We start from the raw sequence: 12865 nt of genomic DNA on the forward strand, positions 1-12865 counted from the left end.
TTTAGAACTGCATACAATTATTAGGTGAACTTCAAGAAGAAAATTAATTTGGTAACCAATGTGGGAAGCATGGTTGGCAAAAAGGCATCTACTATTTTTACACAGCAAAAATATACTGCAAGACTATTATTTAACTGATTAGTAGTTACTAAGTTGGTTATAGGTACTATCATGGTTACTTAGACGCTTTCTCAATTAGTGTGTTGCATTTGGAACCCCAAGGCCCAGGAGCAAAGATCTAAGAGATTAGCCCTAGTATTTGTCATGTCTGCCTTTATAACATACAGTTTTTGTGTTTGATGTGAAGATCTTTGAACCCAGCGTAATCTGGATGTTTTGTGGTGGTATGATATTGTAGGACAGTGTAAGCAAACTATTTGCAAGGCTCTCGTCAAAGGAAAAACGGGAGGAAATTCCACTGAGTAGATTCCACCTGGGGTTTCTGGTGTATAAAGAGAGACTCTGAGAATACAGTATGCATGGCATTGCATCATTTTCTAAATGTTTTAGGGTAATGATTTGATGTATGGATAAGTGTTTGTTTCCCACTGCATCACAGAACTCAAATCCATGTTGGAGGCAGTCGATTTTCTCATATTTTCTTCATTCATATCTATTCACCCAATCTCATAAACTCAAGGGATACTGCTTGTATTCTTACCTATGTTAATAAGCAGAGTTACTAAAAAAAGCTTCTAAATACAGTGCATTATGGAACATTTCTTATGATGCTACAACAAAGCAAACTTGTGATAGAAAACTTTCCTTTTTCCACTTTTCCCACCTTTCCTCCAAATTTACCAATATCCATTAGTGTGCTGGCCTGAGAAGGGCAAATCCAAACTCCAAATCTAATTCGTTCACAAAACCAAGTCGTCACTTTGTCCAGCATCTGTCATTACTTAATCCACCCCTTATTTAGCTCTCCCAAACACAGATTAAACCTGGTAACAATTTTTAATGTTCAAAGTGTTCCCGTCCAGGAAGAGAGCCTGGTTTAGCTGCAAACTTCTAACTGCTCAACTTCCTTGAAGGCAGGTGTGTTGACTGTCTGTTCCATCTTTGAAAGGCAGGTACTACAACAGGGAATACCATGGTAAAGAAAAGAGAAATATAAGCACCAGTTCATTCTGATAGTGGTTATAAAATAAAGTTTATTTAAAAAAGCTTTTCAGGTTTTAACTTTCCGTATAACACACATGTCTCTGGCACACTCGAGTAAAGCCTAAAATACATCTCAGTAAACCAGAATATTTGTAATTAAACCTATTTGCAAATGCAGAACTTCTCAGGAGGAGAGAGAGCATAGTGTCTGTTTAATAATGCCTTTGATATTGAATGCTTTTTTTAAAAGGTCATAGCAAAATATTTCTTCTTTTAAAGCATTTGTACATTTTTATAATCATTTGAAACTGAAATCTGTTTCTTTTCTAAATATCACATCCTTCCGTTATGTGGAAAATTTGTTAGCGTTGTGGTTTAGTGCTTGGCAACTGGCACTAACTTTGTTTAAATAAAAATAGCACTAAAGTATTTGCTTTTAAAAAATGATTTAATTTTTTATAAGTGTGTCTATATACACATGTATATGCAGTCACATTTTGGGCTCCAGATCAACCCTGACAATATCTATATTAACCAGGAGGAGAGGAGAGCCTTCATTTACATTTTTCCTTGTCTTGCATTTCACTTTACTTTGTTAAATGCTCCTTCTTTATTGCTAACCCTGGGGCTCAGCCAGGAGATATTGTTGTGCCAGGCTTTTTTTCCACACCTTCTCTCCACTTCTTCTTTGCTAGCCTTCTCCAACCAGTAACTCTGTGGCTAACTTCCTTCTGCTTTACTTCCTGGTGCCAGTCATGGCTTAGAACCCTGTAGCCTTCTGCCAGAGGCGTTTGAGGGAAATGTTCACATCGATTTGACATAAGCCTTCTCCCACGAGTGATTTCCTCCCTTTCCTTTATCAACAGAAGAATGGTTTATTATTGCCAGTTTTGGCCTCCTCAGCGCCCTCACACTCTGCTACATGATCATCAAAGCTACAGCTAGCTTGAATGCTGACGAGTAAGTAAATATTTAGATATGCGTCTATATATTTGTTTTTGGTGCTTGTGTCACAGGCAACACTGAGAAGAAGTGGCAGGAGGGGAAGAATGGGAGAAATGAGGTTTTTCAAAGTGTGAGTGCCTTCTCTATGTAAAAGTCTTTACTAGAAATTGTTAATGCACATGTAGCTAGATTCGCCTAAAATAGCTCCCCACAAAGGGGAAGTGCAAAAAAAGAGTGGGGTATCATAGAGCCTGGTTAGACCCTGTAGTTTTTGAATTAGCATTTAATCAGCTGGTACCTTTAAATTGTAAGATTATACTTTTAGTCCACCAGGCCAGACTCTGCCTGATGGCGATCAGTAGTTGTTACCATCTGGTGGCTTTCTGGCAGCTTCAGTCTGTTTCTCAGATTTCAGCTCAGAAAGCCCATTTTCACTGTTGGAACTCCTTTTCACAGAGGAGGAAGGATATAAATGTTACATCACTAGAGGAGCTCCTTTCAGAGGATTTTGGGACTCAAGAGCAGTAATGGGAAGCTTGCACTGCTGCTTCTTGCTTTGTAGCTATCAAATTGCAGCTAGTTATCAGGGAGTTAGCAAAATTAGAGATGGTGACCTCCATACTTAAGGCAGTCAGCTGCTGTGAAAAATAGCCAGAGAAACTGGCTAGGGAGGGAAGTTGTTAGGAGTTGTGTACATGTGCCTGTGAAAAGCAATTTCTACGTTTCTGGGCACTGCCACGTGCATTAGGAAGAGGCTAGAGAAAACTCAGACAGTGTACACTCAGAGAAGCAGAACCAGTTAAATTTCTGGCATTTCCCCTTCAGTTCCTCATCTTGTCTTCCTGTTGATGCTCTGTTGGTTGCGGTACTTTCTTTTAGTAAGCAGCAGGAAGTATTGCGTTAAATTTCACACCAACTCTGCATCCAGCTACTGCATCCAGGGAATTTCTTCAGGACAGTATTTAAGTGAGACAGGCAAAGACTGCATCATTGTCATGTGAACTATCAGCAACAGTGGTAGAACTGAAAGCTTAGTCAGTATATTAAAAACACTTTTTTAAAAAAAAAAGAAAGTGAAATAGACTAGTGAAGATGGAAAGAGTACAGAAAGAGGAGTGGCAAAAATTTGCCCCTTTCTCTCTTCATGTAACTTCATGTACCTGCTGCAGCCTCCCAACCTCCGTGGCTTCCCCACTGGATTTCAGTGGAGTCTAAGCAACCTCTGACTCTGCTGTTAAGTTAGGCTACCTGGTTTAGGCCTGCCCTCTGTGTATGCATGCAACTATTTTTTGATTAATTGCTTCACTGCTGCCTAATGGGCAAAGTACGTCAGGCGATAAGTTTCTTTTATGTTGGTCAATGTGCCAGATATGTCATGACTCTGTTGTGATTTCCATGAAATGCCACACTAGTATAGATGCAAGAAAGGAGGAAAAGCAGAAAAGCTTTTTACTTCCCATTTCTCCCTATAAAAATGAATGTTGACAGTGTCCATGCAATCAGTGAACAATAATTAAACATGAAGGTAGGGATTTCATTTTCCTCTTGGAAGATGAAGCAAGCAGGAAGGAGGAGGAGGAGTAAAACAAGCAAGTGGAAGATGCTAAGCATTCTGTGATGGAATTCTCAGAGAGCATTTCTCAGTCAGTGAAACCCTTCCAAAGGACATTCCCTGCTGCTTGCTTCCTTGTCTGTCTCCCCAGCTGTTCAAACAGATTGATTTAAGGCATTAGTTGCTGTGTTCATGTGCACGTAGAAAAGATAAACAACGGCTCCAGACAACTATGACCATTTTTATAATAATGATAAGAAGGGAATAACGGTAAGGGGCACTTCATTAAATGGCTGCTTTCACTTGGCCTTAAAACACCTCATGATATTCCCAGGCTGGGGAGACGCTTCCAGGAACTGGCCTGACTTCACAACTGCCTTGCCTGTTAATTATTTAGATAATAAGCAAATTTTGCTCTATATCACCAGAAATAACCTGAGACTGGCCTCCCAAAAGCAACTGCACAACCACATTTCATAGTCCAGAGGCTCCTGGCATTGGGCAGTAATTTCCCAGTGGTTTAGAAGCAAGACTCAAACCTAAGGCAGTGTTGTGAAGAATTCTAGTAACAGATATTCTTCACTCATTATAGTAAGCAATGATGTGGGGAACACAGACCGCATTCACCATTTTTAGCTCTGTATAATTTTCACTGACTTTTGACAGTTTTTAGTTAAACATTCAGTATTAACTTTAACTAATATAAATATTTTGTCCTCTTTCTTACCCCACAGAGCAGAATGGTATTGAAGAAACACTTTGACAGATTTGCCTTGGAGAGACACCTATTTTTTGCATCATTTATTGATCATGCAGCATACGCAGTTATATTTAGTACATTTATTTTTCATTAAAGTTTGCTAATGCCAAAGCTTTGTATTAAGAAAAAAATGAAGAAATAAACTTTAATTATGAAAAAAAATTTCTGTAGTTGAATTTTATTTTCCATGAACCTTCTGCATTGAGTACTCTCTATCTTTAGTGTTTTGTGTGTGACATATTATTGCACTGTGTTTATTGTCTAACCTCCTGTCACAAATGGCTTCATCTTTGCTAGATTTTTATGCTTCTCTTTTTACTCTGGGACAGAAATAAGCATGACACCCACCACTTGTATGGTGATTAGTGACAGCATTACTGGAAACTGCAGTTTGTTATAGTTAGTTACATAACTGGTCCCAACGTTTGTAAATATCAGACTTTTTTCTTGACCTTTTTACATAATTGTTTTGAACTAAAATATTCTTTTGTGTTACCTTGGGACACATGTTACTTATGATCTCTTGTCTTCAGTCTGGTCCCCACAGAAAGTTTGCAGTTCTGTTTTCCTTCTTCATAATGCATTGGAAGATTTATCTTCCTTTCCCTTCCCCCACCACCTCTTCCTGCCTAATGCTGCATGAAGAGGTGGTTTTTCCCTCCTCTTTCCGTTGCTGAATCTCCTCACAGATCAGTAAGCTTACTGAATAATGGTGCTGGTTCATGTCACCTCATAGGTGATTATGCAAGATGGAAAGATTGATAATGATCTTTACTGTAATATGGTAACTCTCATCGTGTCCTTTCCTGCCATTCTTTGCTGGGGATTTTCATTTTCACATAGGCTTATTTATCCAACTAGACAGTAAGAAATAACCTAACATTCACTTCAAAAAGGCATACAGTCTTTGGTATTGGATGTACAGCTGCTGAACTCTGATTCCCAGCCAAAGGCTAATGTCAGAGTTAATGAGATTGGCTGGTGAAGTGGGCAGATCAGTTGAAGGGGGGAAAAAAGTCAGAAGCTGATCAGAGTTAGAATCTGTTGTGGGTTTTCTCTGGTATCAAGATTTAACAGACATCCGAAATCTAACACTATAATTAAAATATACCAGTTATTTCCAGTTATCAGAGAGAACCATTTTATTAAACTATGATAGGATTTAGATTTTCAAATGTACTTGGAGTAGGGAAATTTTTTAGGTATAGGCACTTTTGGAATTCAGGAAGGCAGCCAAAATCTGCATTAAAATACTTACTTAATTTGTAGCTGTCAAGGAGCCTTCAGCTGAGAAGGCAGCTTTTAGAAATGAAATGTATGTATGATAGTTTCAATAATGTTAATAGGGTTTTTTTTAAAGTGTCTTTGTGAAATTTTGAAAAAACATGAATGCAGTCAATGAAGAGAGCAGTGAATCTGTTTTGAAAAATCTGGGAAATTTTGTTGGATGGATTTGTGGTGGAAAAAACTCCTACGTGTTGTGCTCCAGGATTGGCTCATTTTAGAATCAGTGTTTTATCAGCTGAATGTTGTTGCCAAGATGGATGAATGATGTGCAGTATGATGTAAAGCACAGACTATACAGTAAGGGGATTACATTTTTCACCAACTTCCGAAAAGCATAAGGCAACTGAAATGGCTTTAAATCAAATAACACCTATACCTGCTGGGATCATGGTCTTAAACTTCTTTTCAAAGATACTGTGGAGAGCTAGTTGAGGAAAACCTGTGTGGCTCTAGAAAGCAGATTCTTCTTCGAGTGCTTGTTCACGTCGATTCCAATCAGGTATGCGCGTGCCGCGTGCACCATCGTCTGAAACTTTTTCCCTTAGCAGCTCCCGTTGGGTTGGCTGGGGAGCCCCCTGGAGTGGCACCTTCATGGCGCTCAATATATGACCCTGCTGACCAACCCCCTCCCTTCAATTGCTTCAGTTCCTTCCGTTGAAACTGCGTCTTGTTTGCCTTGCAAGTGCTCTCCTAGCTTAGTTATCTAGTTCTCTCTTTGTTTCTTGTATAGTAGTTGTCATTAGTGTAGTTTAGTATAGTCTGCATAGATGTTGGTGAGCAGGATTGTCCCTATCCCCTCACCCCTTCTTGGGCTCCAGGGCATGCTGCAAGCGCAAGGCTTTAAGTCATGCAATGTATGCCACAAGCCCATGCCAAATAGCAACCCCCACGACTCTTGCCTCAGGTGTCTGGGGAAGGTATATCAGTCTGAGTGCTGCAAGATCTGCAGGGCTTTCAAGCCCAGGACTAAAAAGGAGAGGGATTTCCATTTAAAGCAGCTGCTCATGGAAGCTGCGCTCTATCCAGCGGCCCCTAACTGCCAAGGCCCAGGCCCGAGCGCATTGGTGCAGAGCGCTCCTGCATCGATCTGTGAATTGGTGCCAAGGAAGGACTCTAGTGCAAGAGATCCTCGGCACCGGCAACGCCTGGCGCTGCTCTACTTCTCTGGTGCCCCACAAGTGCAAAAGGGCTGACAGAGGGCACTCTCCTCAGAGAGCTACGGGACTGCCGGGAATGCCTTGCTACACCAGAGGAAGGACCCAGCTCCCAGGCAACAAGAGTCCATGCCATTGACTCTGGCGCCCCACAAGGCACCGTCGAATCCGGCTCACAGCGACTCTCCATCAGGGCAGTGCCAGATGGAGGTGTTGGAGCCACCCTCCACTCCAGACACTTTTGAGGCCGCAGGAAATCTCATTGAGATGACCATTAGAGACAAGCCTCCATACCGTCAAGACCGGTACTGTCCCGAGGCAAGCCCGCCATGATGCAGAGCTCCCAGTCGCCAGACTGGCACCGCGCCAGGTCCCCATTGCAACACCACCATTCCCTGGCACTGGCTTCACTGAGAACGTGCATGGCACCAGGGGCGTGGCGATCTATCTCCCCAGCAACGAGGGGTCGGCACTGTTCCATAATACCCTCACAGGACTGGCACCGGACCTACGGCATCGGTCTCTGTCACGAGATAGCTGCACTGATCCATGACACCAGTCCCCTACCTCCTCTATGCAGCACTGAGCACCAGCACAGGCGTCTGACACTGCCATGGTCATCGCCCTCGGGATCCTCAGAGTCTGATGCAGACTCATACTATTCAAGGCGCAGTCAGCATAGGCCTGGCAGGTGCTGAAGGGATGTGCAGGTAGCCTGGCAGCCATAGTGGCCACCCCACACACAATGGCCCTTTTGGACCCCCTGGGCTTACCATCCGGCCCAGGGTACCCCTTCTAGAGCTTCTAGGTCTGTGACCTCAGGATGCCATTTTTTCCCAGTCACCTAAAGATAGACCTGCCCCTCAGGGAGTGGAAGCTGCCCTCTCCAGACCGCCTTCTCAGACTACAGAGGTGTCGACGGTACCAGCCTGGGACTTACCCATAGCCCAGGAGATATCTGCCCCTGATGAGCTAGTAGAGGAGCCTAGTTCAGCCCAGGAGCAACTTGGGCAGCCAGAGGGCCATGAGGACCCTGTACCTCCACTTGCCACATCATTGTCCTTGCCCGATGAGGAGGTGGCAGGAGTGTCAGTTTCAGGTGCCCCGCCCATCAACCACAGGATGCGCCAAGACCTGCTCCGCCGCATTGCCTGCAACGTGGGCCTGCAGGCAGAGGACCCAATGGTAGACATTCTTGCGCCAGAAAGTCCTTCCCGGGTGGTGTTACCACTAATAAAGACCATACAAAATAATAAAACCCTGTGGCAGACTCCCTCAGATCTGCCCACCACCGGGGGCATGGAGAGGAAATACTTTGTCCCGTCTCAGGGATGCGAGTACTTATTCTCTCACCCACACCTTTGCTCCCCGGTGGTCTCAGCAGTGAATGAAAAGGAGCGTTGGGGCAACAGGCGATGGCCCCCAAAGCTAAGGAGGCCAAATGCATGGCAGGAAAATCTATGCTGCAGGAGGCCTCCAGCTGAGGACAGCCAACCAGCAGGCTATCCTCAGCAGGTGTAACTTTAATTCTTGGGACTCTGTGTCCAAGGACAAGGAGTTGCTCCCCACAGAATCAAGGGCGGAATTTTCCGCCATGGTTGAGGAAGGGAAGGCAGTAGTGAGGACCTCCCTCCAGGCCTCCCTCGACTTAGCTGATTTCAGTGCCCATACCATCTCCTCGGGGATAGCCACTGCATGAGGAGAACTTCCAATCCTCTGGGTTACCTCTGGAAGTTCAGCAGACCTTGCAGGACCTTCCCTTCAAGGGCGCAGAGATGTTCTCGGACCAGACTGACTCTAGGCAGGGCAACTATGAAGTCACTGGGGATGCACATGACGGCTACCCAGTGCAAGCGTTTCAAGTCTCCGCCCCACCCAAGGCAGGACTCCTATTGCCGTAGGAACAGAAATAACTGAGGCAGGCCTTCAACCCTGCCTTCAGGGCAGGGACAGGGCCCAACCAAGCCACCATTGGGCTCCAAACAAGGCTTTTGAAGGGACACCCGAGGATGGTGTACCCGCCACTATCCCGGATTCTTCCCCGTGCTTCCTGAACCATCTGTCCCACTTCTACTGTGCTTGGTCACAAATAACATCAGACTGCTGGATGCTTTGCACGGTAGAAGTGGGATATTCTCTCCAGTTCTGCTCCTCCCCTCCCTCCCGCCCTCCTTCCCCGTGCATCTCCAGGGACCCTTCTCACGAGCAGCTCCTTATTACAGGAGATGCAATCGCTCCTCACCATAGGGGCAGTGGAGGAGGTTCCTCAGGAGCTATGGGGCAAGGGATTCTACTCCCGATACTTCCTTATCCCCGAGGCAAAGGGGGGAGGAGGGGTCTCAAACCCATTCTAGACCTACGAAGACTCAACCAGTTCATGGTGAAGTTGAAGTTCCACATGGTCTCCCTGAGCACGATCATACCTTCCTTGGATCCAGGACACTGTTAGGCCGCCCTCGACATGAAAGATACGTACTTCCACATAGCCATTCGTCCAGCCCACAGACATTTCCTGAGATTTGTGGTCGACAACAAACACGATCAGTTCACAGTGCTCCCATTCAGTCTATTGACAGCCCCCTGAGTGTTCACCAAGTGCATGTCGGTTGTTGCAGCTTTTCTCCACAAGAGGAAGGTACAGGTGTATCCTCACCTTGACAACTGGCTGCTGTGGGGGCACTCCAGGGAGCAGGTGGAGTCCCAGGTCTGGTTGGTCAGAGCCACCTTTGAGAGACTAGGACTCATCCTCAACGTTAACAAGTTGATGCTGTCCCCGACCCAAAGAATAGAATTCATTGGGGCGGTGTTGGGCTCTGTGTTTGCCAACCCCATGGTAGGGCATTTCCTGAACGGCTTGGAAATTGAACCAACTGTTTGTATCAGCCGCAGACCGGATGAAAGGGCTTCCTGTCTCCTCACAACGCATTTCTTCCTGGATCACAGCCTGCATCCGTACCTGCTACGAGCTGGCCAAGGTCCCAGCCCCAGCTATTACGGCCCACTCAACAAGAGCTCAAGCCTAGTCAGCCACCTTCCTGGCCCAGGTGCCTATCCAGGAGATCTGCAGACCAGTAACCTGGTCTTCCGTGCACACGTTTACCACTCACTGTGCCATCACCCAGCATGCTAGAGGGGATGCAGCTTTCAGCAGAGTGGTTCTCCAGTCAGTGATTCCTTAACTCCGACCCCACCTCCGGGGGAGAGCTTGGGAGTCACCTGATTGGAATTGACGTGAACAAGCACTTGAAATAAAACCGGTTACTCTCCTTCTCATAACTAACTGTTCTTCTAGATGTGTTCACGTCCATTCCAATACCCACCCACCTTCCCCTCTGTCGGAGTAGCCAGCAAGAAGGAACTGAAGGGGGGTTGGGTCGGCAGGGTCATATATTGAGCACCACTCCAGGAGGCTCCCCAGACGACCTGATGGGAGCTGCTAAGGGAAAAAATTTCCAACAACCATTCACACTGCACACGGACACCTGATTGGAATGGACATGAACAACACATCTCGAAGAACAACAATTACAAGAAGGTGAGTAAACTTTTTTCCCCAAAACAGGTCTGTTTCATGTCTCTTGTACAGAGCAACAGCACAGTGGTGAAAAGTAACCTTTTAACTGTTACCAGGAGCAGTTTCTAGTTCCTGCCCCTCTGTTGGGAACTTTGGCCACCCAGGGTCCAGTTTCCTCCACACTTTGCATTGTTTTTGTGTCTTTTAACAATTGCATCCATTACATGCTCACAAAAATAGAGAAACTAGTAGATAGATGTCAATCAGAAATTAAAGAGGCGTCAACCCCAAGCTGGAACTATAGATACAAATATCCTACTATTATCCCATCAAATGGACTTTACACCGTCTTGTGAAGATCGATACATTTGTTTACTCTGAACAAACAGGAGAAGCAAATTCCAGAGTTGTTCGCCGCCTTTTCCGGTGTAAGTGTTTGGAGCAAGAGCACATCAGCTAATTTCATTGTTGGGACTGTGCACAAGTAAATAAAGAAGCATTCCCTTCAACAGCCTGTTTTCCTTTTTTCCAAATGTTGCCGCAGCGACTGGGAGACATAATGCTGTAATACTGTACTGCTCAGATGGGAGCAACAACATGGTGTTAAACAGCCTACTTTGTGTAAAGGACCCTTTATGAAATAATTTCACTATTTAGAGTGGTTTTTTCCTCCGCTATGCTATATAAAACTCTAAGAGGTCTAAGCAAGAGAAAGGAAATATTTTGCTTTACACTGTCCCAGTATCCAAATAGATTACACCGTGGAAACAGCCTAGGGAGTACCTGACCTTATCTCAATGTCAAGAGAAAAGTCTCTGAAGGGATTGTAGAGTAGGCTCTTCAGAGCAGAGACCATGTATCCGTATGTGTTTTCACAGCACCCAGCACAATGAAGCACTGATTAGTATCTCCGAGTGCTACTGTAGTATAAATATTTAATAAAAAGGGACTGCAGGGTAGCACTTGTTGTTTGTGCAACTAGTGTGTCAAAGCAACGCAGAGACTTTTCAATTGACCGTTTTGTACTGTACCCATTCCTGCAGCATACCCATAATGGTGGGGATGTTTTAGACTTCAGGCTGAGGTTCATGTAGAGTGGTTCAGTCTAACGAAATAATGAAAAATAATGGCAAGTATGACTTGTATACGTATTTTTGACCTGTTAAACCTGAAGTGTGTTTCTCCAGTTTGCTTTCCAAACCAAAAGTGCAGAAACCTCATTTCAGCCCATCTCCCCGATTTCATCAGTAGCTGCAGAATAGGGAGAGCAAGCTCATAAGTTTTCATTGGTGTGTGTCTGTAACTGTGCATGTTGCTGCTTGCTGCCAAGACACATTTGTGCCTGACATGGCAATGGGTTTACAAAGAGTGTTTATGGCACGGTTGTAAACAAAGCTGGCAGTTTTCTGCATTGGGGGGGGGGAACCATGTCTGTCAAGGTGCCGGTAATTCTTTTAAACCTCTAACACAACTAAGTATTCCTACAAACCAAAACAAGCCTGAGCATTGCTTTTCAAGCTCTGGTATCCTTACAGTATGTAAACATAGCTTGTCAAATTGAAGCCTCCAAAATAGCTTCTGACTGGAAGAAGATGCATTGCGGCATAGTGGACAGAGACTGGACTGGCACTCAGAAGACTGGAGTTCTATTTCTGGCTCTGCTACTAGCCTTCTGGGAGACCTGGGCAAGTCATTCACCTCTCTGTGCTTCAGTTCCCCATCTGGAAAATGGAGATAATGATACTGACCTCCTTTTGTAAAGCACTTTCAGAGCTACTGATGAAAGCACTATGTGAGAGCTGGGTGATATAAGATTGTTTGAGTATCTCCTCTGATATGACTTAGTGCAGAGTCTCTCTCTTAAGCACTCTTTTTATGTGTACTCTTTTGAACATTCCTTAGGCTCGTCTGTCCAGGTGGAATGCTGCATAGTGCTATGTGGAAACACAGACTTCAGTTCTGAGACACGATTAACAATGAGATATGACTGGTGTGCTATTTTCTGGGGGGGTTGTGAAATTGTGGTAAACAGAAACAACTTCCAGCTTAAGGGACTGGTGAAAAGAGGAGGAAGGGAGCTCCCATCTAGTTGTGTGCATCTGAGGGAGAGAGTTTGCAATATTTGGTCTTTCAAAACAATGATATCCTTAGGGGCTGTATCTGGTGAACAAGCAATCCCACTAAGCAGGGAAGAATTTGAAAAATACTGTTTGGTGTAACTGATATTTGAATAGGAAGCATTAGAAAGAGAATGAATTATGAGTTCCAAGAGCGCTATTGAAGCTGAGCAGTCGGCTGTACCTGTATATAAATACACCATTTCTTTGGAGGAGGGCAGGTTAAATTCTTATCAAGAAGCAAGGAAACACAGAAAGTAGCAAAGAATTTTAGCGATGCTAAATGCAGTGTCTGCTTTCAGTTTACTGGTAATTAAAAAATCTGTTAGGTGAAACGTTTATGGCCTTATGCCTGTTTAAAATTTCTCCATCAAATTTTGTATTGAAAAGATTAGTTCTCTCTCTCTCGCACACTGATTGCCTAGGGTGTCT

The 12865-nt window shown here is 44.4% G+C and overlaps 1 protein-coding gene across 3 annotated transcripts in view; it reads left to right on the forward strand.

Annotated features, from left to right (window-relative positions):
* Positions 1–12865, forward strand: part of RNF130 (ring finger protein 130) — an 86903-nt gene that overhangs the window by 69094 nt on the left and 4944 nt on the right. For 2 of the 3 annotated variants that reach the window (XM_039484607.1, XM_039484605.1), the window contains 2 exons: positions 1971–2064; positions 4336–4523. The exons of the other annotated variant lie outside the window; for it this stretch is intronic. In XM_039484607.1, the coding sequence (XP_039340541.1) occupies positions 1971–2064; positions 4336–4351 (110 nt within the window). In that variant the 3' untranslated portion in view covers positions 4352–4523. Of the gene's footprint in view, positions 1–1970; positions 2065–4335; positions 4524–12865 lie in introns of those variants that run through there. 3 annotated transcript variants of the gene reach the window in all.

Source organism: Mauremys reevesii, linkage group 8, assembly GCF_016161935.1.
Source record: "Mauremys reevesii isolate NIE-2019 linkage group 8, ASM1616193v1, whole genome shotgun sequence".
Classification (NCBI taxonomy): Eukaryota; Metazoa; Chordata; order Testudines; family Geoemydidae; genus Mauremys; species Mauremys reevesii.